At 41.6% G+C, this 25,743-nt stretch overlaps 1 protein-coding gene across 3 annotated transcripts in view; it reads right to left on the minus strand.

The window, feature by feature from the left end:
* Positions 1–5,720: 5,720 nt before the first annotated feature.
* ST5 (suppression of tumorigenicity 5) overlaps positions 5,721–25,743 on the minus strand; it is a 234,043-nt gene continuing 214,020 nt past the window's right edge. For all 3 annotated transcript variants that reach the window (XM_019551360.1, XM_019551362.1, XM_019551361.1), the window contains 6 exons: positions 15,260–15,437; positions 14,118–14,159; positions 12,985–13,096; positions 11,802–12,041; positions 6,955–7,041; positions 5,721–6,499 (listed from right to left, as the gene is read on the minus strand). In XM_019551360.1, the coding sequence (XP_019406905.1) occupies positions 6,465–6,499; positions 6,955–7,041; positions 11,802–12,041; positions 12,985–13,096; positions 14,118–14,159; positions 15,260–15,437 (694 nt within the window). In that variant the 3' untranslated portion in view covers positions 5,721–6,464. The remainder of the gene's footprint in view (positions 6,500–6,954; positions 7,042–11,801; positions 12,042–12,984; positions 13,097–14,117; positions 14,160–15,259; positions 15,438–25,743) is intronic.

A 25,743-nucleotide genomic window follows, 5' to 3' on the forward strand; every position in this document is an offset into this window, starting at 1 on the left:
ACCCAGGCAGTCAGGGTCTGCCCTTTAGCCTTTGTCCTAAACAACTGAGTGGTGAGCAGGGCCTCAACGCTGCTGAATTGCCTTTGAGCCTTTCAGCAGCAGAGAGTTTGTCAGCTGCTATATTAAATAATCAGCGTAAGAAAAAGGGCATCTAAAAAAAACCTAAAAAGAAACATGGTGTGGGAACATAGCTCTAAAAACATCACTGTTCTCAGAAAGTCTTGAACAGTGCAAAGCCAACTGCACAAAAGAGCTTTGCTTGCCAAATGGGGTCTGGGCCTTGCTACACATTCAAATTAAAGCTGGATAGAAACCAGCTATAGAGTTACCAGGGATCCTGGTTTTCTCTGACAAAAAAAGCCCCAATTTGACTTAAAAAAATGTAACACAAAATCCACATTTTTCCATGATCAAAATGAAACACCACTATATATCTAGATATTAGTGGTTTTTCATTTTAATCATGGAAAAATATGGATTTTGGGTTCCTTTATTCAGAAATTGGGTTCTTTATCTGGGCTTTTTTTAATCGAAAAACCAGGATCCCTGGTTGTTACACATTTTTAAGCACTAACTTTCTAACTGGTTACCTCTTTATAGCTAGGGAGTCATTTTTATTCTGTGTTAATTACGTTGCATTCATGGCTGGTCTAAATTTATTGTGCGACTAACCAGTTAATTGTATGAGAATTACTCTGCACTTGTGGCTGGTCTTACTTGGCATTTGTGGCCCATCAAGTTTATTGTATGATAAACCAGTTAGTTGTGTAATATGTAATGTCTGCGTAGCAGGGACCTCAGAAGAGTGAATCTCCTGGTCCAGTAGCCGATCTAGCACAAATTACTGAAGGGTATCATGACTGTAATTCCTCTTACGTACCAGTTAGCAAAGGGAGCTGGCCTGAGCTTTCTTCCTCAGGCTGGAGTGATCAATTGTAGACTGGCTCTGCATGTTTTAAGGCCACAATGAACAGACAGCATGGCAGAAATCGCTTGATCTGTCAGTTTTCAGCAAGTGCTGCACAGACATTTGATTGGCTCTGAAGGCTACGTTTTCATGCCAAGTAAAAGCCAGCTGGTGGAGCATGCTGTCTGGCTTGGTATCAGCCTTGGCCATTTTCAAGGGGTGTAGGCCAAGCTGCAGAAGTGTGGTTAAGCAGAAGGCCCAAAGCCTTTTTCTGAGTGACCATAGAATGAACCTTTGCAGATATGACAACCAGCTTGGTCAGTGAAGTAAAGGAGGCAATCCACAGGCATTTATAGACATGCTCCAGGAGGCGTGTGGGGGCGGGGGGTGCATTTTAATTAGAGTGGCTCCAAGAACCACTCTAATTAAAGCATCCGAATCATCAAGTGTATCAGCGTCCCGGTGGTGAAAAATGACAGTGGGACACTAACTAAAGCTTGTGGAATGAGCTTTAATTAAAGTGCCGCCACCATCATTTTTCAGTTCAGGGACAACTGATACAAGTGATGCTGGAGTCTGGTAATCGCCATGCTCCACCAGGCTTGATTAATCGATGCACTGGAATTACACCATGTTGGACCAACCTCGCTGCATGTGTATAGGTGCCCCACGTGTCCAACTAAACCAGAAATGAGTTAAACAGAGCCTGAAAGGAGACATTATAGGGGAAGATCTTAAATAGTCCAAATACATCTTAAATTTATTTTAAAATTTTAGTGGTAGAGATTCATGTAACCAAATATATTAGATGCCGTTTTGCTATAATAGATACATTTTTGTTACAATTCTTAGATAAGTTGTAAAAGCAAAGCAGTCATATCAATGAAGATCATAAATTAAGGTGAAGAGAAAAACAGGATGTGGCAAGCGGTATTCCATAATGATGAAGGAAAGAAATAAGGAATCCTTCCTCCCAGACCTGTAAGTTTCACAGGAACATAAATCCCAACTTAATGGCACCTTCCACATTCAGAGAACTAGTTCAGCTCAGTTTCAGTGAAAGACATTTATATAAAACCAATCACAGAACTTTTACTAAAATCAGTATTAGAATAAGCCAGCTATAAATATAGGGCAGAAGCTGGAGGGAAATCTGGAGAACTTGGCAAATTTAAGACGTGCTGCCCATATGTGTACCACCCACCCTCCTCCCTTCTTTAGTCTCCCCAGCCAGCGTAGGTAAGAATTTATGTTGTTTGAGATAATTGTTCGTTTTTGTGTTTTGGAGTGGCAGCAATAAAAGATTGGGCTGTAGACCTGTCTCTTACCTCTCTATAGCAAGAATGTGTAATCTTTACATCAGCAGTCAGTTACGTGTAATCCAAATAACGCTTTCCTTTTAATTTCTCCCTGCTCCACAGTAAAGGCAATGTTAACTTACTTCAAAGGCCATTCTAACTCTTCTATCCTATTTCATGAAAACTTATTGGCTCAGTCACAAAAAATAAATTCAGCCATATACAGGCAGTCCTCGGACTTACAACACAATTGGCTCCTGAAAACTGCGTCTTAAGTTGAAACATTGCAACTCGGAACCAATTTTCTCATAAGAAACAATGTTATAAATGGGGGATTAGTTCCTGAACCAAGGCCCGATACTCTGTTTTCACTAAAAATACCCCAGAATTTTGTACTCGATCAATTATAGATGAGTAATACAGCTACATTAATGTATTTATATTGTAAATAGCAATCATATTGATTTGGAAGGACTTCTTTGAGGTGACTTTGCTGGACTTTTTGAAAGGCTCTTGGTGAACTTTTTGAAAGGTTCTTGGCTGGAGTCTTCCCAGGAGTCTTGGCTGCAGGTTTTTCTGGAGTCTTGTCTGTTTTCTTAAAGAAAGTGTCCAAGGAAGTTTGGACAGATGTTTTCCAGGGAGATGAACAATGCAGCAAACTTGTTTGCTGGCATGGCGTCACATTGTATCAAGCATTGTAAAGTCAAAACTGACATCATAAATTTGAAATGGTGTCAATTTATAAACGTTGTAAGTGCGAAACGTTGCAAGTCAAGGACTGCCTGTATATGCTAATATCCCATGCTACTGATGCTGAAGAAACTACTGAGGTTACTTTTTAGAAGCCAGTACAAGGAGTAAGACTGATCCTGACAGTGTCTTTATTGGTACTCAATAAGTGAATTAGATTGCCGACATGTATTTATACTCTGCCATGTATACATTCTCTATGGCAGTAGACTATGTGGTCCCTTCTGATTTGTTTTTTCTTCCTCAGTAATTTTACTTTCACAAATCAAATATTTAAGTAATTTTCCTACAAAGGAGGATCATTTACTCTATATTTTCTGTTCATAAAGAATCATAAAAATAGAGATAAAAGGGACTTCAGGAGGTCTAAGGGAAAATAATTTTGTTCAAGGGGAATTCATCCCAAGCCAAGTAGTTGTCCAGCCTACACTTAAGTTTTCAAAGATGGAGATTCTACAACTGCTTTACATAATTCATACCAGTGCTTAACTACTGTCATAGTTAGCAACTTCTTCCTTAAGTTCCCCTCTTACTTTTCCCTTATAATTCAAGATCACTAGTTCTTGCTCTGTTCCCTATAGATGCAGAAGAGAGTCTATTACTATCTTGACAACAACCCTTTTTTGTATTTGATGACTTCTCAAACTCCTGTCCATCTTTTCCTAACTAAGTAACCCCTGTTCTTCCAACCTTTCCTTGTGAGCTATGCTTTCTAGGTCTACTCCTTTTTTGTTGCTCTCTTCTGATCTCTTTCTAGTTTGCCCAGGCTTTTCTTAAAATGTGGTAACCCAAACTGGACCCAGTACTCTAGGTGAGGCCTAACCAGTACTTTGAGGGTTCTTTTTTGCAGCAAGAGCACACTGTTGACTCTCATTCAACTTATGGTCCACTACAACCCTCAAGGTCTTTTCTGTAGAACTGCAGCCTGGTTAGTCATTTCCCAATTTATATTTGTGGCATTTTATTCTGTCATAAGTGCAGGACCCTTGCACTTGTCGTAACTGAATTTCATCCAGTTTATTTCAGACCATATGGTGCTTTGAAATACAGATTGTCAGATAACATGGAGTGCTTTATTTACTCATACTAGTAAAACTCAAGGAAGAGCTGCAAGACTCTGGAATATATACGTACCCTGGGAACCATCACATATACCTCACAAAATTGGAGCAAGATATTTATTTATTTATTTACTCAGTTAGGGAATCTAGACAATATTTGCAGGCTTTTTACCTACATAGCTGTAGCTCAGATAAAGGGAGACAAAAACTTTCAGTGTAAGAGGATCAGTGCTTTCTGATAAGGAACTCACTGAGTATCTCTGTAATTTACATCTCTCTCTTGTCTTGATAAAAAATATTCCTTCAGTACCTTTTTCCTCCAGCCCAGGGTGCTATCTTCATGGTCTTCTTCAAGGGTACTTACTGTTGTTCCATAGATTTGCTACCAGGGGTACCTTCTGAAACTGCTAGACCCAACCTCTAAAGGTCAAATATGTCACCTCTGATCAGGGAAAGAAAGGCCAAAAGTCATTCTTACAACCTTATATGGTGAGTATAATGACATGCTGTGGCAAAGAAGGACAAGACAAAAGTAAATTTTGTTAGGGAAGAATAAAATGTACATTGATACATCTCCTGAGAATCAAAAGCATTTAGTACTTTAAATTTCCTGCCCCTTTCCTTTTATGGACATGAGAGAAATGGTTGTATCAGAAAGGAATGTGAGGGATATAATTGCTGGAAAGGTAATTTCTTCACCTTACCAGTGAATAAACCCTCCATTTTACTCTATGAGGCTGGTAGCAAACCTGAACCACTGACAGATTAGGAATTGCGCAAGCCTCACATCCTGATCTTGGATGCACAGAAAACAAGCTTTCAGAAATGAAGAAAAATATGAACTATGCCTGTGTTGAAAGAAGTGTAAGCAGCTGTTAAATTATATTATCTAATAAGCTTTCAAACATTTTCCAATGTACTCTTTTTTAAAACTGCAGACTTTAAGTACAAGCTAACAGGAGGTATGAATAGCAATGTAGCAGACAGCCAGGAGGTTATTAGATTAGGCAACACGTAAGGATCTGAGGTTTTTTTACACAAAGATTACACATTCTTACCTGTGTGGAGGGCCTGGACATGCATCTGATGCATCAACCATTCTGTCATATTTATGTCCTCTTTACTAAGGCAAATAACTCCTAACTACATTGTTAATTCTTGGATAATGCAAAGGAAAGGCTAGGACTAACTCTCATACAAGACATTTGGGTCAGATGCACTGACACTTTAGACAGAGTGGAATTTGGTAGCTCCCACCTGTCATTACTCATTTCCACTCACAAACTCATTTGGTTTCTTTCACAAAGTAATGTACACAACCATGCACATCATGAAAGATGTTGTCATAGTCAAAGACAAAATCTACTACTCCACAAATTCACGATATCAATAATGATAAAGCTCATGTGTTACTGTCCTTTAACAAAAATAAAGCATGGAAAAATATCTTGAAGGGTAGTTTTGTTAGCAGATTTAAATTCAGCAAAACAGTGATATTCTCCTGTAACATTCCTAGTCACCCCAGTGTTAAATAGGAAAGGTACATTTTAGTAGAAAACCTTCTAAAAGGCTGGTTTATATTTTTGAATGTTCCAACTGTAAAATATTCAAGAATAATCACAGCGAATTCACTCTTTTCTGAACTTATCTACTCAGACAGTAGCAAAAATCTGGAAAAGATACCAATGAATATAATCAAACAGGTATATTTACACAGTTTATTAGAAACCATATTTCATACATACATTAGGAATGGATGTACTGTACCTAATCATTGCAGCCCGCATGTCAAAGAACTCAAATTTCCTCATGTTTAGCAGTCATAGTGCAGAATGCATTACAGTTTACTGACCATAGCTCAAACCAAGTGGAAATTCTGTGCTGTAAACCAAGTACCTTATTACAAAGTTACGTTTTTTTTCTTTTAAAATGGATTAGAAGGCAAACTAGAGGAAAATAAAAACTCTGCCACACATAACCAGCCCCCGTGCATACAACTTTCCCCACATACCCTGGAGTTCATTCATTACCACAGTATTCAGGCATCAGTGTAGTTCTCACAAACATCCTTTGAAGTCAGTGGTTCTGCTGAGACAGTCAGCTGCACATAATTAGCTATTCATTTTGCACCAAGCATATCTCAATTCATACTAAAGAAAGAAGCACCTGTTATTCTCAGGAATATACAAATATTTACCACAGTTTTTTGCTCGTTACAAAATCAGTTAAGGAAGCTTACAGCACATTATTTACAAATTCTATCCAAATACATAAAGAAGTTGTCAGAGACACTTTTTTTTCTGGCACAATGTCAAACAGCATTTGTAGTCAGTTAAAGCCGAAGGCAGCTCATTTCATTCCTCTCCCACACCAGAATCTGAAAGGTTGCAGGTGTCTCACGCACAGTGTCATAAATAGTCTTTGGGTGGATATGTCAGTAGAAAGAAGTTAATTCTTCTTGTGAAGGAACTTCATCTTATTACCTACAGCAAGCACAAAATATGATGCATCCATCATTAATATATGCTGAAAAACCAAGAGCAAAAGAATGGCATCTAGGAGTGTCTTCCAATACATAATATAACCTCTAGTGAAGAAATGAAGTATAAAGAAAGTACCACAGAGGTATCTAACCGGAAATGTTGGACAGCCATATCTGATGAAGGATAATATCCACTTCCAGATTTTCCCCTTTTGTTAGGTTAGGGTTGTTTTTTTTTTTTAATTTATCCATCCAAATTGGAAGGAAACTCACCTAGAGACCATAATTAAGACTATGTTTATCACCCATAAGCGATTTTCATTGTTTTTCTCCAGAAAATTCCTAATACATAATTAAGCTATGAGTGGAGTATCATATTTTATTTTAGGCAGGCTAGTGCTTTTTAAGACAATTTGTGAAAAAAAATGCAGGATTTCTTTTGAAGATTTCCCTTACCAAGACCTCGTAGGAATTTGTTTACTCCACTTTGTTCAGTGTCTGGAAGCTCTTCCAAATACTGTTCAACCCTCTGTTCAAAGAGACCTGTGGGCAGATGAGAAAGAAATCACTGCTTGGTTTTCTTTCCAAGTGAAAGAAGAAAAAAAAGATGCTATGAAGGGGACAAATCAAGACCTAATAATATACATTGGCTACCCACAAAGACAAAGCACTCCTCCCAAAGGTGTGTTTCACAGTCCAGTAAGACCTGATATCTGTTGCAGACTGCTTTGATCCCCTGCCATCTGCATGACCAGCCTTTTCCCTTTGCAGTTTTTTTTCCCCCACCCCTAATTTATGCTTAGAAACTTGACCAGGTAAGAGTGTCCCTCAAAAAGATCCCATCGGCATCAGGAAGATTATCAGTCACCTCAGGGGTTACCAAGTCCCAAGTTTCAAAGGCAGTGTGTGTTGATTTCATGACCCCCATAGTATCCACCTTGATGAGGAATAGAGTGGCCAGCCTTCCCTTCGAGCCCAGGACTTTGACTATCCAGGCCAATATATGAAGAGTGTCAGTTAGCCTATCCAAGCAGCAACAATAAGGATAGCGGCACCCAGCGAGATGCTCTACTGTCAATTCATCCCAGGGTAGGAACAGATATTTATGCACACAACTTTCACATAAATCATCTGAATTCTGAGAACCAACCTTGCAAAAAGAGCTGCAGATGGATGGACCCATTCACATCTGTATTCAGTGGGGCCCAAAGAAAACTCCATGCAGGATCTAACTGCCCTAAACTGTTAGTCATAGGACAGAGACCTTATCTTCACCTCTGTATTAAGTATCCAGCATACCCCTGGTGCTATACCAGTTGTTCTCACACCTTTTGGGGGTTACTTATCTGCCCCCCTTCCCTTAAAGTTTCTTGAACACAGATGTCCCTGTGCTGTGGCTATTAAAAAGCAGTGACACATTGCTGTCACATTATAATGTCTCTAACCACCTAAAAATTCTATAGAGTAGTTGTTCTTTTTCTCCATTTATGCTGCCCCTCCCCTTCTGGCTTCTTATTCCTTCCTCTTGCCTACCTTTTAAAAATTTACCATGTACCCCAGCTCGAGAAACATAGTGCTACACAAATAATGAGCAATAGTACCAGCAGTGGCAAATATATCACTGCATCAACTGATAGACAGCTCAGGAAATTTCCTTGGTTTTAAATAAATATCACATTGTGCTGACTGTAATTACACCAGGGATAATATAAGAGCTAAGCAGCCAGTAAAACATCCCAGAACATAATTTTGGTAACATAATTAAAACAAGAACTAGGAATTTAGGCACTCCAAATACTATTGGACCCATCTCATGTTTCAATTTCCTGCTTTTTGTGCTTGGCTTGAAACAGTAATTCAATTTACTGCTATAAATACCATTTAACATTTGATTTCCTTCAAAGGAAGCTTGTTTCAGAATGCTTCCTGGGCCACAGATTTTTTTAGACTGCCTCCAAATGATGCTTTCTTTTCCTGTACAGAATCAACCCTTACAAATCTGCCAGGATAATTTTAAGGTTTAGAATATCTAAGTTTGCTATTTGGCAACCTTAGAATGCAGTGGTCTCAGTAGATTATATTATCCAAGGACCATATCCTTGGTATTGTCCTGACCTAGGACCTGATTTTACCAACAGTTACTCAGATATGTAGGAGATCCAACTGGCAGGTGCAAAGTAGCCTAGGCTAGGGTCTGGCAACTGTTTCAAGCCACTGGGCTGGAACAAACCCACTTCAGTTTGGGCGGCTTTTTTTGTGTCAGCAATAGGGGTTTTCCTGTGCCCGTGCCAGAGCCACGCAGCTGGGAACTGTGCCCGCGTTGCTGCTTGCTGCTTCTCCCAGCCTCCTCATTCCCCGGCTAGAGTGCAAGCTCAGCTTCCAGCTAGAGGAGCTGTGCCAGCGTTATTCTGGGCCAGAATGCTCCTTCCATGCTACAGCTGCTTCTCCCCACTCCTGACCCTCGGTACCAAACACATTCCTGGACAACTCCAGTCCAGCTTGAAGTAGTGTTTGCACTGCAGCCTTGGGGAAGGAGGAGGGGAAAGGGGGAAGACAGAAGTGGCATGGGCACAGTTTCCAGGCAAAGGGAGCAGAGCTGCACAGGTGCTGGGCTGAGTAGGAGGCATGGGGATGGGGAGAAGTGGCAGCAGTGTGGAAGCAGCTTCCAGGTGTCCAGCCCAACCTGAGCACAGCTCCTTGCTGCTCTGGCATGAGCAGACAAAGCCTTGCACAGACAAAACCAGATCCGGTGGCTCCATGGGTCAGTATGGTCCTCAGGTCATATATTATCAACTCCTGGCCTGGTCTATACCTTTTGAGCAGCCCAACAAAATGGAGTTTAGATGGGTGGTGCTGCAGGCCTGCTGCTGCAGTTGGAAGTTACTGGAGTTCAAGACTGCTCAGTGTTTAGCAGCAGATCTATTTTACAGACCTTGTCCCACACACACTGAACCTGAAATGAGTAGGAGTACTCATAAGCCTGCATGGACCCCCAGGGATCCATCAACAGCAAGCTCTAGGCAGGATAAAGGGCATAACGACCTCTTTGCAGGGTAGGGATGGAAGCAGTGGGGAAAGAGCCACTGTAATTAGCTTCAGAGATATGTGTGCAGGAAAGCCCCAGAGCCTACTGAAGGGATTCCTACCTCCAGATACATGTTTAAATAACTGCCCACTGCAAAAGCCCTGATCTTCACAAACATCTTTGGGGGCAAGTTCTCACCCCCATTCTGTTTTACCTCCTCCCCTTTGCTCAAATCAATCCATTCACCCCGAATTGCCCCAGCACGCTCCAGCACCCTTGCCCTCCCCACTCCTTCCAGCTGTCGGTGCTCTGGAGAGCGTACCTCAAAGCATCTCCCCTCTGACCTGAAGAGCAAGGCATGGACGGTGTGCTCTGCAATCTTCCCTCCCTTTCCCCCTCTTCCCCACACATGGCTGTGGCAGTGTCGGAGGCGGAGGAGATGCGCTCCAGCTTGCTCTCCCATCCCATCATTCCTTCCGAAGCTTCTCATGAAACCTTCCGGCTGGGGGAGGAGCGAAGCCAGAGCTGGTAGCAAAGCAGAGCAGGGGCCAGCAAGTGGCACTGTTGCACAAAGCTCATTCAGTATCAGCCTGCTGAGGGCTCAGACACCACATCAGAGGACAACGCTGCCTTCAGGCAATCTATGGATCTGAACCACCAGCTAAATTGTTGGATTACCCATTGCTAACTCAGTGGCACTACTCATGCACATGAGATTTTGCAACATCAGACCCTTACCTAGACACACAACACTTGGTTTATTAAACTGCTCAGACTTCTTGAACCAAATTGCCCATGTGGGTGATCTCAAACCTTTGTAATCTTTACTCACTGGAACAAATCACTCATGTGAACAAGAGGTAACAAAACCAGGCCTAAATTCTGTCTCTTAAAATACACCCTCCCTGCCTGTTTTGAACACCTTTCCATATTTTTATCCTAAACATCATTTGAGGAATTGGTTGAGAATGTGAAGATGGAAGGGTGACAGCGACCCTGAAATGACAGAAGTCAAGATCCAAAGAGAGGAAGGAAAGAGAGCAGAAGAATAAAGACAGTGGACTTGAGACATGCCAACTTTAACAAACTCAGGGAACTGGTGGACAGGATCTCCCAGAAGGCAAGTCTGAGCAGAAAAGGAGTCCAGGATTACTGGCTGTACTTTAAGGAGCCCTCCTAAGGGCACAGGAGCAAGCTGGCCCAATGCTACAAAATAATAGGAAGTGCAACAGGAGACCAGCCTAGCTAGACAGCACTCTCTTCAAGGAGCTGAAACTCAAAAAGGAATCCTATAAAAATGGAAACTTGGGCACAGTAATAGGAAAGAGAATAAGAGGTGTTTAAGGAGAAAATTAAGAAGGCCAAGGCACTACTTGAGCTACAGCTGGCAGGAGACATAAAAAGCAATAAGGGATTCTACAGGTATGTCAAAAGTAAGAGGAAGACCAGAGAAACCGTAGCTCAGAGTAGTTCACACCTTACAGAGTGAAGAAGGTCATCTAGTAATGGATAATGCAGAAAAGGCTTAAGTATTTAAAGCCTTTTTACTTTAGTCTTCAGAAATAGAGGTAGCTACCAAACGATGAGTGCGGTTGGCAATAAAGACATGGAAGGATCCCAAACTCCCTCTGCACTGACAAGTTGAAAGCTGAGCGCCTGACAATCAGCTGATTGGCAACTGACTTTGGGACTGCACTGGGCCTCCAACCAGCCCTGGTGGAGTTTCCAGAGCCAGCTGACAATCAGTTGATTTTTGACTGGCAGGGACTACACCGGGGCTGGCTGGTGACCCTGGTACAGTACTAACTCTGTCACACATACATATCAAGGCACAATGGAAACCAGCCACCAAATATTACACTTTCTTTGTGCAATATTCTGGTGGCCAGTTCTCCCTTTTGTGGCACCATTAATTCCATGAACATGTGGCCAGGTTACTATTTAAGACATGATTAACAGACTAATCACATGTTAACTGTAACATCTGCCAAGGGCCTTAGAATCTCAAATGAGGTGGATACTGTATGTAATTTAATGGTGGGCAAGCAGTCCATTTTCCCCTTTAATTACCTAACGTGCCTGGATGGGAATCCCCACTAGGATGAGACTCCTTTGTTTAAAACCTGTTCAGGGCACACAAAAAAAATGGGTAGCTTGTTAGTTATATGGAAGTTTGTTAGCCATGGCACTGAACCTTGACTCATGTAGAAAAAAAAGCTATGACTGCTATTACAGCAAGTACAGTCTACATTAAAGAAAAGAGAATCACAAGCCTTACCTTTTGCCCTACATTTTCTCAGCTCTCTGTCCTGGATAAAACCAGCAAACATCTGGGATTCCATAAAAACCTCCAGGAAGCGACGGATACTCTTGGAAGCTACTGATTTGCGGAAAGCCTCCCTTTGAAAGACACGCTCTCCCTTTTCATTCTGAGTTAGGAACAGTGAATAATGGCCTACTGTTTCCACAAAGAATCGGATAAAAACTTCAGATACTAATCCATTCAGGGTGTTACACTCTGCAAAAGAAAGCAGCAATGAGATACTAAATCCAGCTAAAGAACAGGTGAAGTAAAAGGTTTCTGCATTGACACTTGCATTTTATTTGGTTTAATCACATAAGAGTTAACTAGAGTAATGATAATAACTGAAAAAAAAATATTTGCAACATTTAAAAACATACCTTTTAAGGGTTCATACCTTGAACTGTTCTTCCCTACCCCCACAAAAAAGATTACTTGGCTTAGATAGCGTAATTGCACCGCCACCAAACTTGTCAATTGACAGAACAGTAGGTTTTCCATAAACCAGTCAACAAAAATATGTTTTGTTTTAGTGGGCAAACCCGTAGGAGACATCTCATAAAAACTTGAATTAAAGTTGAATTTTTTGAGCTTTAATCTGAACTGTGTGTTTTTTGTCTGAATTTTAATTCAGAGTCTCCTTGACAGTTAAGCATGCTTCTGTGGGATTTTCACAGTTAAAATGTTTGTTCCAGGGATAATTAAACTTTACAAAGAACTGATTGTATTTATTGGAGCTCCAATTCATGCACTGCTTCAGAATGCCTCAAAGGTATTAAAATAGTTATTCATGTTTAAAAGAAGTATTAACAAAAATAAATGTGAAAATGAAGAGACTTGAACAAACTATATAGGCTTTTAATGTAAAAATCTCTTCTTTTCTTTAAGGAAAGGTTAAAAATACAGCCAAGGGCAGGAGTGCACTGTTATTTACAAGGAATTTAAAACAGGTTGTTAACAACATATTACAGGTGTTTTGATGCCAACAGCCCCCATTCCTTGCAGATGCTGTATTTTGAATTGTACTTTGATGTTGCAAAATGTCTCTCTGGAGTGGATGATGAGCTCTCTGAAACAAGAGCAGTTTATTTCCTGATTCCACAGATGCAATATCACTTGCACACACCTGGAGATGAGACTTGCTTCCAGATTATCTTACCATCATCTGAATCACTATCTGAATCTTGATTTATCAGCTCATTCTTTCGCTCTAGAGCCTGCTCCAGAGCAGCTTGCAATTTCCTTGGCAATAGAGTGTCTTCATCATCCATCTAACAAAGGAAAAAACAACCTTTAGATTGTTTACTTTCTCATTTGTAGTCAATGATTTTTCAGGGTCTAGAGTTCATAAATGAACTGCTCTGTGTTTATAATGTTAATGCTGATATACATGAAGTAATGAAAATGTCTGTGCCTGCATTATTATATATTCTTTAATGTGCCTAATAGTGCTTTTAGTGAGATTAGTCAGGAAAGATAATATGCTACTGAAGAACAGAATAAATGCATAAGATCCCTGAATCTGCTCTTTACACAACAAATGTAATGTGTGAAGGAATGAGAAAGGCATGATTAGGGTGTCTAAAAATGGTATTTACTAAATATATGCATCATACAAGGCCCAGCTACTTGTACACACAGCTGTTCTTGTTGTGTTCTGGCAGCTGCCTCACCCCTTGATAGTTCCTTTTGCTTTTTTCCTGCACATGTTTTTTCTTCATTCTCTGCAACATATTTAATGGTTGCTCCACAAAACAAGCAAATACAAGACTTTCAGTGTTGCAACCTCAACTTCACAATGCAGACTCTTCCAACAGGTCTTCAGAGTAAGCTTATCTATGTGCCCAACCTTTTCTCTAAAGGGCAATTCAGAGCACTCCTTTATCTGTACATCATTTAGTGCCACATTTGATTTTAAAAGCTGGAGATTCCTTATCTTCCTTCTACCATACAACTTACTACACAACCCTCTATTTTTGCCTCACTATATAGACTTCTCCCTTCATCTCATCACCTCAATTGGTCTTACCTAGCTAGAACAATGTTCAAGTGTTCACTCTAAGCCATGAATTCATCTCTCTATTTCTCCTGAAAGCAATTTTAAACATCAACCACTTGCCAGCTTCAAGGAAAAGTATTTATTTTTAGGTGAAAGCAGAAAACAGGAATGTTCTAATCTCTGGACCACTGCACCATCCCAATGGGGGCTCCCTGGTGAACCCCACAGCAACACCAGATTTTTTTGAACAGCAAATTTACCTGTTTTTTTAATATTTTGGATTCATACTCTACCTGTCTGATAAAACGATCAGCTCCCAGGTTGACCATTAGAGCCTGAAGGAAAGAAAAATAGAGAAAAGATTATTATAAAAATTCTGTGGGTGTCTGCCTTTACAGAAAGAGAGGGAGCAAAAATGTTGACATAGTACCAAGCCTGAACAGCAGTTAGATCAAGAATCAAGATGGGAGCGCCAAACAATTTGCTGAATGCTGTACAAAAACAGGAGGATAAAGTCCTTTCCTTCTGTAGAGCCCTGAAGAAGTTAATATATGTCATACCTCAAATAGTGGACAGATTTCAGGGAAATTTGAAGACCATTTAAAAAAAACTGTAGGGTGTACTATTTTTCTTGGGTGCACTATTTTACTGGGCAAGCTACTTAACTGGGGGGATCTCTTTATGGCACCAGAAGGGGTTCTTTCTAGTGTGAAGGCTTACTTTCTGGTACAGAAAGACTTGCATGCCAAGCATGACAGGTGTAACATTGATGAAATATGAAAGAAGGATGCTGAGAGAGCAGTTTGGGGAGGGCAGGAGAAAAACAGCAGAGATAGCAAGAGGCAGAGTCACAGAAAGTTCTGAAAGGAAGACAAGAAAAGTACTCTGAAGTGAAAGATGTGAGAAAGCCAGTGAGGGGTTCACAGGAGAGTGAACTGATCAGAGCAGTTTGAGGAGAGTGATGATTTTGGCAGCAATATTTTGGAAAGACTATATTAATACAAAGCTTATTTAATTTGCAATCTAGGGCCTGCAGGACATTAAAAAGAACTTTCCTTGCCTTCAAAGTTCTATTCTCTTTTTTCCACGGCTAGTGGTGTGTGAACTCATAAGGAATAAGTTATAGAGCTCAGCCCTTAAGTGAATGGTTTCTTATAGCAATGATGCCACTTTACACTATTTCACAGAGAAGAAAATCAGAATACGGACCCAATTGTGACAAAAACCAATGTTGACTTTGCTTTTTACCACTACTCCTTTACCATATATCTGCATGACTGCAATTTTTCCAGGGGCAACTTTTTTTTTTCTTTCCAATTCTCAAGCATAAATTTGCAAGCTAAAGGAGAAACATGCAAACTTGCCAGAAGGCCAGGTCTCTGGCTGTCGTAAATCCATTATATGCCACAGAAACTGCTTTTGGATCAGTTCCTACCTCTTCTACCGGCAGCTCTTTCAGCTTGGGCAGAGAGCTGGACAGCAATCCAACCAGGAATGGAGTAGGGCAGCAGACAATATCAATCATGGATGAGGGGAGAACAGGAATAAAGGTGTGTTGCCAGGAGAAGGGATACAGCAGGGCCACCACAGCATGAGAACAGCTTGAGAGGGTGCTGAGGAAAGAGGAACAACATCATCACTACAGCGTGTTCTTAATCCAAAACACCTGCTTCCATACTACTGAACTCACGGCAGAGTAGGAATTCAGAGAAGATGCCTAATGCATCCAAGCCCAAGTTCCAACTTAGCACCTGGCTTCTGTTCCAATCTCAAACACCCTTCTATATCTGTGGCCTTGTGATAGCTTTGTTATTTCCCCCTGGGCCCATGCTCTTCATAGCACTTAAAGTGGAAACTAGAAGGTTAGTGTTAAACTGTTTCATTGTAATACGGAAACACTGATCTAGGGAGGAAAGGACAAAATGTCTCAAAACTCCAAATGACTGAGCAGCTCCTCTTGATGATTTTTAAAATAAAAACAACAGAATTTCAATTATTATACTGTCATATTGTGAGTAGCAATGCACAGTACCACTGCTGAACACCACAAAAAGTTGTAAAAATACTTTAAAAATTATAAAACTCATAGAATGGAACAAAAATTTCCAAATTCTGAAGTGTTTTGAAATTTCTTTTTTTCCAAAATGGACAGTTTTCCTTCTAAATATATCGTCCCCACAGGAATTTTTGTCCAATTTCCAAAGTGTTTTGAAATACATTTTTTCCAGACTGAACAGGGTTTTGCTTCTAAATACATTTTCCACAAGAATTTTAGCCCAACTGATGTATTTACCCAAAGGCTTCAATTTTCACAAAATCAGCATTTTTCATCCAAACAGATTCTTTGATAAAAAAAAAGCTCTAAGGAACCGAGACTGGTTCTCCCTAGTAAAATGTTAAGATAAGGCATGTGTTTGAAAATGGTCTTTTAAGTAGTATTAAGGATTAGTATTATCCATGGGAAACTCTTTGCTTTCACTGTCCTTCTGCCTAATGAATGTACTCTGGTTTCACTTTATGGTCACATGCTTCTTGAAGGTCAGTTACAAAACATTATCATTATCAAATTAGTTTTAACAGCAGGGAAAGAAAGACAAACCCGCACTTTCAGAGCTGTGACTTTGGCCTGATTGGTAAGGTCTGCCCTTTAACAAGCTGAAGATGACAGAAGTTTGGAATTTTACCCAGTCCAGCATGCTGAGCTAAGTTTCTCACACTGCATATCTCAGATATGCTAAGCATGTTCAAACCATTACAAATAAACTAAGAAGTTCAGTGCTATTGTGACTTGAGACTGTTAGGTGAGGAGTGCACTTACACATATTTCATGCATTTAATTGCAAGACATCTTGTAGGCATTAGATGGCATCAGACTTCCACTCAAATGATCCTTGCAAGTGTTCTTTTCTGAATACAAAGAAGGTATACCATCTGTTTGCTTACTTATAACAGTTACACTGGAATTGGTTAAAAAATGGAGAGGGGAAGAAGAGGAGACAGTGTTCATCTTTTCCTTGAAATAATCTTTTTTTTTTTTTTTGCTGGTTGGTGTTTAAGATATACTGACTATGATGTGTTCTTGTGATCTTGCTTATGCAAACTAATATGTGTTTCTTATCAAAGTTAACTTTTTCTTATATTGTTCCAGAGCACATGATGGTGCTGCCCTTGGTTCTTATCTTGCTCTCCAGTTTATGTATTAGGTAAGCACAATGATGTGCTTCAGGAGAAGAAACTATGAAATGTAATGCGGGCTCCCAGGCAAAATTCTCAAGCCTATTTTAGTGGCTTTGTGGTATTTTCAACTGTTAAAAACTGGGTCATTATGGGGAGTGACTAAAAAAAGAGCCATGTTAAACTAAAAGCAGGAAAACAAACATTCCTCCAATGCTCAGTTAATATTTTTTTTTCTTTCTATAGAATGCCCTTTTGTAACGCATCCTCTTCCATGCTGTGACGTAAATCAGCACCAGCATCCTCTCTCGTGCGCTATTCCCACGCTTAGGGAGGCTTTCTGCTTCAGACCAGTATTCCGCTTTCTCCTTCAGAACTGTCACAAGGAGCCCATTTGTAATCCAAGCTTGGGGGAAGAGACTGTTCTTGCACAGACATGACAGCATTTGTATCCAACAGGTGTTTGTCCTAGTAATTTGCCTAGCTAACACGATGCAGCTCCCAGCGCTGTCACTGTGACCACGACTTGATGTTTCCATTTTAAACTTCTTCAGTCGTATGTTTACAAAGTATTAAAACACCTGGCCTCTAAAAACAATGCCTTTTAAACTATATCAATCTGAGCCCAATCCCCCCAGCAAAGGTCACAAGCCAAATCTGCACTGATGCAACTGTCAGTAAAGTCAGTAGGAGTCATGTACACATACACAAAGACTGAACTCAGCTGATTTGTTCTGGTCTGATCAACAGCATCAAAGATCATATTTACACAGGGCTACATCTTTCACTGAAATATGAAGTCTTTATAGATGTCCTAAGTCAAATTCAGAGGTGATAGATGAAAGGGAGCCACTCAGCGCAGAAGTCTAATTTAATTTATACTATCTGAGGCTTTCCTGTTTGTTGCTTTTCCCGCTCTACGTCTTCCTCAAACCTCTTAATATGAAAGTTACCTCATGATGCACTTACACATATTTCAAACCATTTATACATGTGAAACTTAAAACTCTGTTGTAGCCCCTCTGAATTTTGGTCCTTTCACAAGTGACTACACCTGTAGGATGTAGATCCCATGAATTTCAGTGAGCTCTGTGCACATGGATCTTCCTGACCCTAGGAGGCGGCACTGGCTGACTCTAGTGGGAGAAAGAGTGAGGGCAGCAGAGTGGCCATTGGTCCTGATTTATGCTGGACCATCCTGTTTTTAAACCTTTTATCCTTTCTCTGTTTCTGAAGAAGGAAAGAAAGGATTGCAAAAAGTTCTGGTTTTAGTTCATTGATGGAAATCATGTCAAACATTTCTCCTAGAGGCAGGGCAGTGCACAGCCAGGAGGAGCAGGGTTCTGAGCCAGCCAGAGAGGAAGGGAGGGAGATGGAGGATCCCAGGGGTTGGCTGCTCTGTGCCTGGGCAAGGAGCCGTGGCTGCAATACACATCCAGGCACAGCGAGAACCAAGGAGCAGCTGCATGCCTGAGTTCCCTGTGTGTGGGTTAAGCACAGGGACACTGATTCATGAGACACAGCAGCACTTTAATTAGAGCAGCTCTGAGAGCCTCTCTAATTAAAGTGCCACACCTCCCACCCCCAAAGCACGTGTAAAAGTGCCCATAGTTTTTAGTGATGCTTTAATGCTCATTAGACTATTTTAATGTAATGTGCATTAGTGGAGTATCACTAAAAACTCTATGCTCATTCAAATAAGCTAACGCACGTTAAAAACCTGTTAAAAACCTTTTCATAAAGACTCCCCAGTCTTAATAAGAAATATGCTTAATAAATTAGAAAAGAAAAATGTATTCTGTGAAATCATGTGTGCTTTGACTTCCCTTTGAGGTTTGCAAGCCACATGATACTCTCCATCTTTGTTTATGAAACATGGAAAGCAAAACCAGCTAGTTATTTTCATTCTTCCAGGTGCACAAAATGCACAAAAATCATGAAAAAATACATAATTAAAAAAATAACTTTTTTGGCTTTAATAATCTAAGGAAGGTTAGTAGTATAGTGGAATTTTTTTGATGAACTGATTGATCTTTAATCTAAAATTAAACATTAGTTTGCATTATGAACTGTTAATCATACTAGAGAGTGTAATTTAATATACTACTTAACGCAGAATTCAAAAACTTATCTAAGGGCCTTGTTAAACTTTATGCTGTAAGCTGAACAAATGTTAATCAGCTTAGCGTTGTTTGGCGTAGTGGAACAGTCACACAGTAAGGCAAAAAACCTGCTCTGACTGTCCTTCACCTGCACAGCTGTGACTGTCACTAGAGGACTCGTGAGTAGGGGCAGGACTAGAAGCAGGACCCACTCACTGCTCCCGCTGGGCAGAGAGGAGGCCCACCACTGTTTCCATTTCAGCAAAACCAGAGAGACCCCAGGAAGCAGCTTCCCTGGCGCTCTCTGGGCTTGCTGAGACTGACACAGCAGCACTGCACTGACAGCCCTGCTCTCAGCACAGAGCCACTGTGTCAGTTTCTGTGAGACCAGAGAGCTCCAGGTCTGCAGCCCTGGAGCTCACTCGCTCCAAGCTTCAAGGGGTCCAATCTTTTTTTCTCCAGAGCTCAGGCAGTGATCACCCCCTCCATCACCACCAGTGGGGGCAGAGTTGATTTGGGCAGCAGCAGGAGGCACCGTAGCCACCGGGTGTTCTGGGGAGAAAAGAATCAGGCCCCTCGCTCAGGTGGTGTCTGGCCAGCCAGTAGCCTAGCTGGCACGGCATGGGGTGGTGGGCACCATTTGAGCTCCAGAGAAAAAAGGATCAGGCCCCCCCATAGCTCAGAGTATTCTGGGTTACTGGAGGACTTCAACTTGGGAAGAATAGCTGCAGAAAATAGTCACACAGTAATGGAACACAAACAAAATTAGGTGGATTGGAGTGGCATAACTCTAAGCCAAATAATGAGTGCTTTAAGCTACTTAAAAGGTTTTAGCATGTACCCAACCCAGGGATTAAGAGCTCCAGAAGCCACCTAAATTTACCATGCAACAAGGCTCTAACTCTAACTACGCAGTTGGTCTAATAAAAGATATCATCCTAAGAAATCCTTGTGTCTTGCATAATTTCTGTCAGCCCTGATGCCATGTGCTTCCTAGCTCTCTGGGGCAATGCAGGGGAACAGAGCAGTTCCCTGGTGCTGGAGGAGCCCGCACCAGCCCGCAGCCCCTGTCCCCATCTCTGTCCCCGCCCCCCCTCACCTGAGGGAGGAGCCACTGCCTGCCCTGTCCTACATGGGGAGTGAGGAGCTTACCTTCAGTAAGTGTCCCACACCAGCCCCGGGGCCTCCGCCACACTCTGCACCCAGCTCCTCTCCAGGTAGGTGCGTGGCCTTTAAAAGCTTGTGGGCGGCCAGATTTTTACTTGTGCGTGGCTGTGTACACGCACACCTTAGAGGGAACACTGCTCCCCAGTGTGCTTGGCAACAAACCCGGACGTGGTCTAGAAGCACTTCTGGTCTACTTCTGGATCCGCTGGGGAGCGTGCTAGGGCCCCCACATCCCCCTGACTCAGTGACTGGTGCCTCCTCGGTTTGGGAGGGGGCACCTGGGGTCCCCCTGCGGCTGATCGCCAAACCAGGGGGCGCAGCATGCTCCCCAGCAGACCCGGAAGTGGAGGGGGTTTCCGCACTCCTGTGGGAGGCTCCATCCACCCCAGCATCACAGTGTTCATGAGCCGCACTGGTACCTTGAGATATGTAGAAAAAACTTTTAAAGCTGTGTCTATGGCCGAATCGCTGATTCTCCAAATCAGCATTGAATCTTCAGATTCAAATTCGGCTGAATTGAATCAGGGACAGTCATCTGAATCAATTAATTGAATCACTGTCCCAGCTTCAGGCCTAATCCAAATCCGAATCGAATAGGGCCCACTTCACACACCCATAATGACTTGTGATTATTGTCCAAGAAAAGCATCCAGTCTTGACTAGATGAGTTCATGAGTTAGACTCTATCACTTCCTTGCCTCATGTGTTCGCTGGTGAATAATCTTTAATGTTAAAAGTTCATGACTTTAAAATTAAATTTGTCCAACTATTGGTTCTCGTTACAACTTTCTCCATAGTACTTGCCCTTCTCCTCATGAGAGTACACATACAGACGATTATACATTTTTATTAACGGTCAAGAAAAACTTTCATATTTTATTCAAAAAGTTCCAACAAGAGTCTACTAATAGTCCAGAGACTTCTAGGAAATAAGGTTGTTGAAGAAAATGAAGTTATCATAATTCAATCTAATATGGTAGTTATCCATCATCCAAAAATATCTTTAAACAATGTTAATTTATTGTATTGCAAACAGAAGCTGACTGTCCTCGTTTCTAAACAAATGCTAATTCCTCTGAACAAATTCGTCTATCCAAATTACACAAGGTTCTTTGGGTAAATGTGATATCTTTTATTAGACCAACTAAATAGTTGGAAAAATTGTTCTTTGCAAGTTTTCAGGTACAAAGTGTGTTTGTCTGCCTATGTCCTTAGACCAACACAGCTACAACCACCCCCCTCTATCCAAATCATATTTTTTATAGCCAGAAAGTTGTCATCAAAAGACATTTCAACAAAGGAAGGAAAACTCGCAACACTGACGTGGTTAGTCTCTCAATAATAACATTACGAAGGGATAAACAATACATGTTTCTGGCAGTTTAGCACTTGCACTGAGATGCTAGTTTTTCAGCTACTGACTAATAATCCATTAAGTCAATAAGAAAAAGACCATCTAGTATCCAAATAAATGTATCCAGAAGAATGTCTGTGATCATTAGTGCAGATGAACAAAAATAATCAATCTCAGAAACTTGGTCATGGAAAATGACCACATGGATTATTTGTCAATAGCTAACTGCCAATATTTCATCACAGTGCAAAGACTGTATTGCCAGAAATACATATTATTCATCACTAAACAATGCTTGGGAGATTAATTCAACATACAGTACTGGAAATGTTGATGCTGTGCTTTATGCTAACTTAGAAATGCTGCAAGTCCTACCCTTGGGAAATGCTGAAGTCATTCTGAGAACGCACACTACTTTCCATGAAATGTTTTGTAAGGGCAAATCTCTTTGTTTGCAAACAACCCAAGTATTGACAAGGCAGAAGAGGAGGAGCTGGAAATTGTTAGGTGCATCTAAATAATGACCTCTTTCCCCACACCTATCTCCTCTACGTCATTTGCAGACCACAGTTTTCTGAAGGACCCTCACACTCCAGCTACATTCTCTCCCAAGTGCTGGGCTTACACGATAAATCATTTGCTTGCAGGTTCTGCAACCAGTGGTTCTTAGTGAAAGAGCCTATGTGTTTTGGCGTTTGCAATGAAAGGGGAGCAAGGTGATAGCCCCTTTTGTCCTTTCCCAGAGGACCAAGATTCTCCATGCATGTGGGGATTGCTCCATTACATGTGTGGAGAGCCAAAACCCCACCAACACTTCATCATCCCTGTGGGCTAGTGCCAGGTCTATGCTATGCAGATGCTTCGGACCATGTGCTCATCTGGCACCGATTATCAGAATCTGGTTCTCTCCGTTCCCTCAGATGGAGAAATGTAGCCAAAATGTAAATTCTCAGCAAAGTTTTTTCCACTGCCTGTGTTTACTTTTCCACAACCTTTTCATGTTTCTCATTTCTTCCTGCTGATTTAATTACGATACTCACTCTACATTTACTGAACTCTTTCATCTGTTGTTTTTAATACATGCACGCTCCAACCCACAACTGCTCCATGACCGAGTTACCTTCCTTCTCCACATCCCTTCTTCCCCTTAGAGAGCTTCCTCTGAATTCTTGTTTGAGTTTTAAGGTTCTGTCCTTTCCAGTACTTGAATGAGGTAGGTATTCCATGCTCCTATATCTAACCTCAGCTCACAATAACATTTTTCTTTGATGGCTCCTCACTGCTGGGGAAGGAGAGGAGCTGAACCATCAATACTTCTGTAGCACAATAGCTGCTCTAAGAATGACTTTCATGCACACCTCAATGCCATCCTAGCACTTGGACTAACTTCAAACAGGACACAGAATACTCCTATAAAGATCACTTTTGAACCAAGTTTTCAAAAACAGTCATTGAGCAAGATGCTTCAATTTTTTCGCCTTCTTTGAGGCCTTAATTTAGAGGTGCCAAGCCTCTGCAGCTCCAACCAACTTTAACTGGAGTGGACGGAGCTCAGCACTTCCGAATCAAAGGCTTAAAAGCCAAATATCTCAAATGAAGCACTCAGTCTGTTAGGCACCCATAATTAGTGTCCATATTTGAAAATTTGGGTCGTAAATTCCATGTAACACGTAGGTGACCAGAGCCTAAAAACCTCTTCTGACAGCAACTGAAAAGTTAAATGATTCCCAAAAGCTGCAGAAATTTTTATTATTGATTTGTTTTTCATATTTATTACCTGCAGGCAAGGATCAAGCTCCTCTTGTGCTAGACCTTATAAACATACATAATAATAATGATGACGACAATCATAATAATACTAGTAATAAAAAGAGTTCCTGCCTCATAGAGCTTACCATCTCAGCATACAACAGAAACCACATGGATAAAACAAAGCAACAGCAGGGTAGACAAACTAGTGACTGTATTAAGAAGCAGCCTTAGCAGATCAGTTGCCTTGCCACTTTCAGATGTTGCTAACCTCATAGCAAAGGAACATCTTTAGGAAGAATATGGAAAACCTTTTGAGCTCTTAAAGCCCTGGTGATTGCAGGCAGCTAATACCAATGCTTTCTTTCCTTCATCTAGTTTGAGCATTGATCCCAATATTTTTCCTTCTTCCACTATTTGACTTCAGGTACTGTGTCATTTATTATTTCATAGACATTAGGGCTGGAAGGGACCACAGAAGATCATCAAGTCCAGCCCCCTGCCCCAGGGGCAGGAATTCAGCAGGGGTCACAGGGTACTAGCAAGATAAACGTCCAATTGTCTCTTAAAGGAGTCCAGAGTAGGTGCCTGCACCACCTCTGGAGGCAGTCTGTACCAGGTCTTGGCGGCTCGGACAGTAAAGAAGTTCTGCCTTATGTCCAGCCTGAAATGGTCTTGCAGGAGTTTGTGACTGTTTGACCTTGTCATCCCGTGTGGCGCTCTGGTGAACAGGTGTTCACCCAGATCCTGATGTATGCCCCTTATATACTTAGAGGCAGCCACTAGGTCCCCCCTGAGCCTGCTCTTTTCCAGGCTGAAGAGTCCCATGGCTCTCAGCCTGTCATCGTAAGGTCTGTTTTCCTGCCCTCTGATCATGCATGTGGCTTCTCCACATCCTTTTCGAATTGTGGAGCCCAGAATTGGACACAGTACTCCAGCTGCGGCCTCACCAAGGCTGAGTACAGCAGGAGAATGACATCCTGGGATTTGCTAGAGAAGCATCTATGGATGCAAGCCAGAGTTTTGTTCTCTTTGTCAGCTCCAACATCACACTGGTGGCTCATATTCATCTTGTGGTCAATCATGACCCCAAAGTCGCTTTCGGCCATGGTGCTAGCAAGTGTAGCACTGCTGAGCCTAGAAGCATGCTGCAGGTTTTTCTTCCCAAAGTGGAGAACCTTGCATTTTTCAGTGTTGAAGGCCATCAGGTTTTTGTCCGCCCGTTTTCCAAGCCTGTCAAGGCCAGCCTGGATCACCATCCTGTCCTTGGATGTGCATGCTTTAACCCAAAGTTTGGCATCATCAGCGAACTTGGCCAGTCCACTTCTGATACCAATGTCCACATCATTAATGAAGATGTTGAAAAGAATAGGCCCAAGGACGGAGCCTTGGGGGAACCCCACTGGTCACAGTGCACCACAGTGATTGACTTCCGTCAACTACCACTCTCTGGGTCCGACCTCGGAGCCATTTCCCCAGCCAGTGGACTGTGGTGTAGCCGAAGCCGCAGTACGCCAGTTTTTCTATGAGATGATCATGGGATACCAGATCAAAAGCTTTTTTAAAATCAAGATATATGATGTCAATCTATTGTCCCTTGTCCAGGTGATATGTCACCTGGTCATAGAAGGAGATGAGATTGGTCAGGCAAGACCTACCTGCAACAAACCCATGCTGGCTATCCCTCAGGAAATTGCCTTCAGCCAGTTTGTCAAGAACGGTCTCTTTGATTTTTTCCAAGATCCTCCCCAGGATAGAGGTCAGGCCGATGGGCTTGTAGTCTCCTGGATCTACTTTCCTGTCTTTCTTGAAGATGGGCACTACATTGGCCTTCTTCCAATCTTTGGGCACTTCGCCTGAGTACCACGAGTTCTTGAAGATCCATGCCAGTGGCAGAGCTATGATGCTTGCCAGCTCCTTAAGTACCCTGGGGTGTAAACTGTCTGGGCTTATCCCTTAGGGGATATGCTATGGGATTCCTGTTGTATGATAATACACTCTCTTTTATTCCAGGTCCTGCAGTGCTACTCACCCAATGGGCCAGAGAAGGAGAAACAGGAATCTGGGAACCTGAGAAATATAAACCTGGGAAAGACCCAGGTCTTCCACATGACAGCATAGATCATTACCACTAGGCCAGTCCACTAAGTTGCCTTCTGGCCAACATTAAATCATCACTCCTGTTCAATTTTACCTGACCAAATTATGATAGATCTGATAACTTCTCACTCTACTGTCATGGAGCATCCAAAGGGTAAAATCTAGAATCCTTTTCTTTTGACTCAAACCAAAGAAATAACAGGCTTTGCAGATTTTTTTATTATTATTTTGAGAGAGAACTGCCCCCTTGAAAATTTCAAAATATAATATTAT

The sequence above is a fragment of the Crocodylus porosus genome, unplaced genomic scaffold (assembly GCF_001723895.1).
Source record: "Crocodylus porosus isolate Cpor-Errol unplaced genomic scaffold, CroPor_comp1, whole genome shotgun sequence".
Lineage (NCBI taxonomy): Eukaryota > Metazoa > Chordata > Crocodylia > Crocodylidae > Crocodylus > Crocodylus porosus.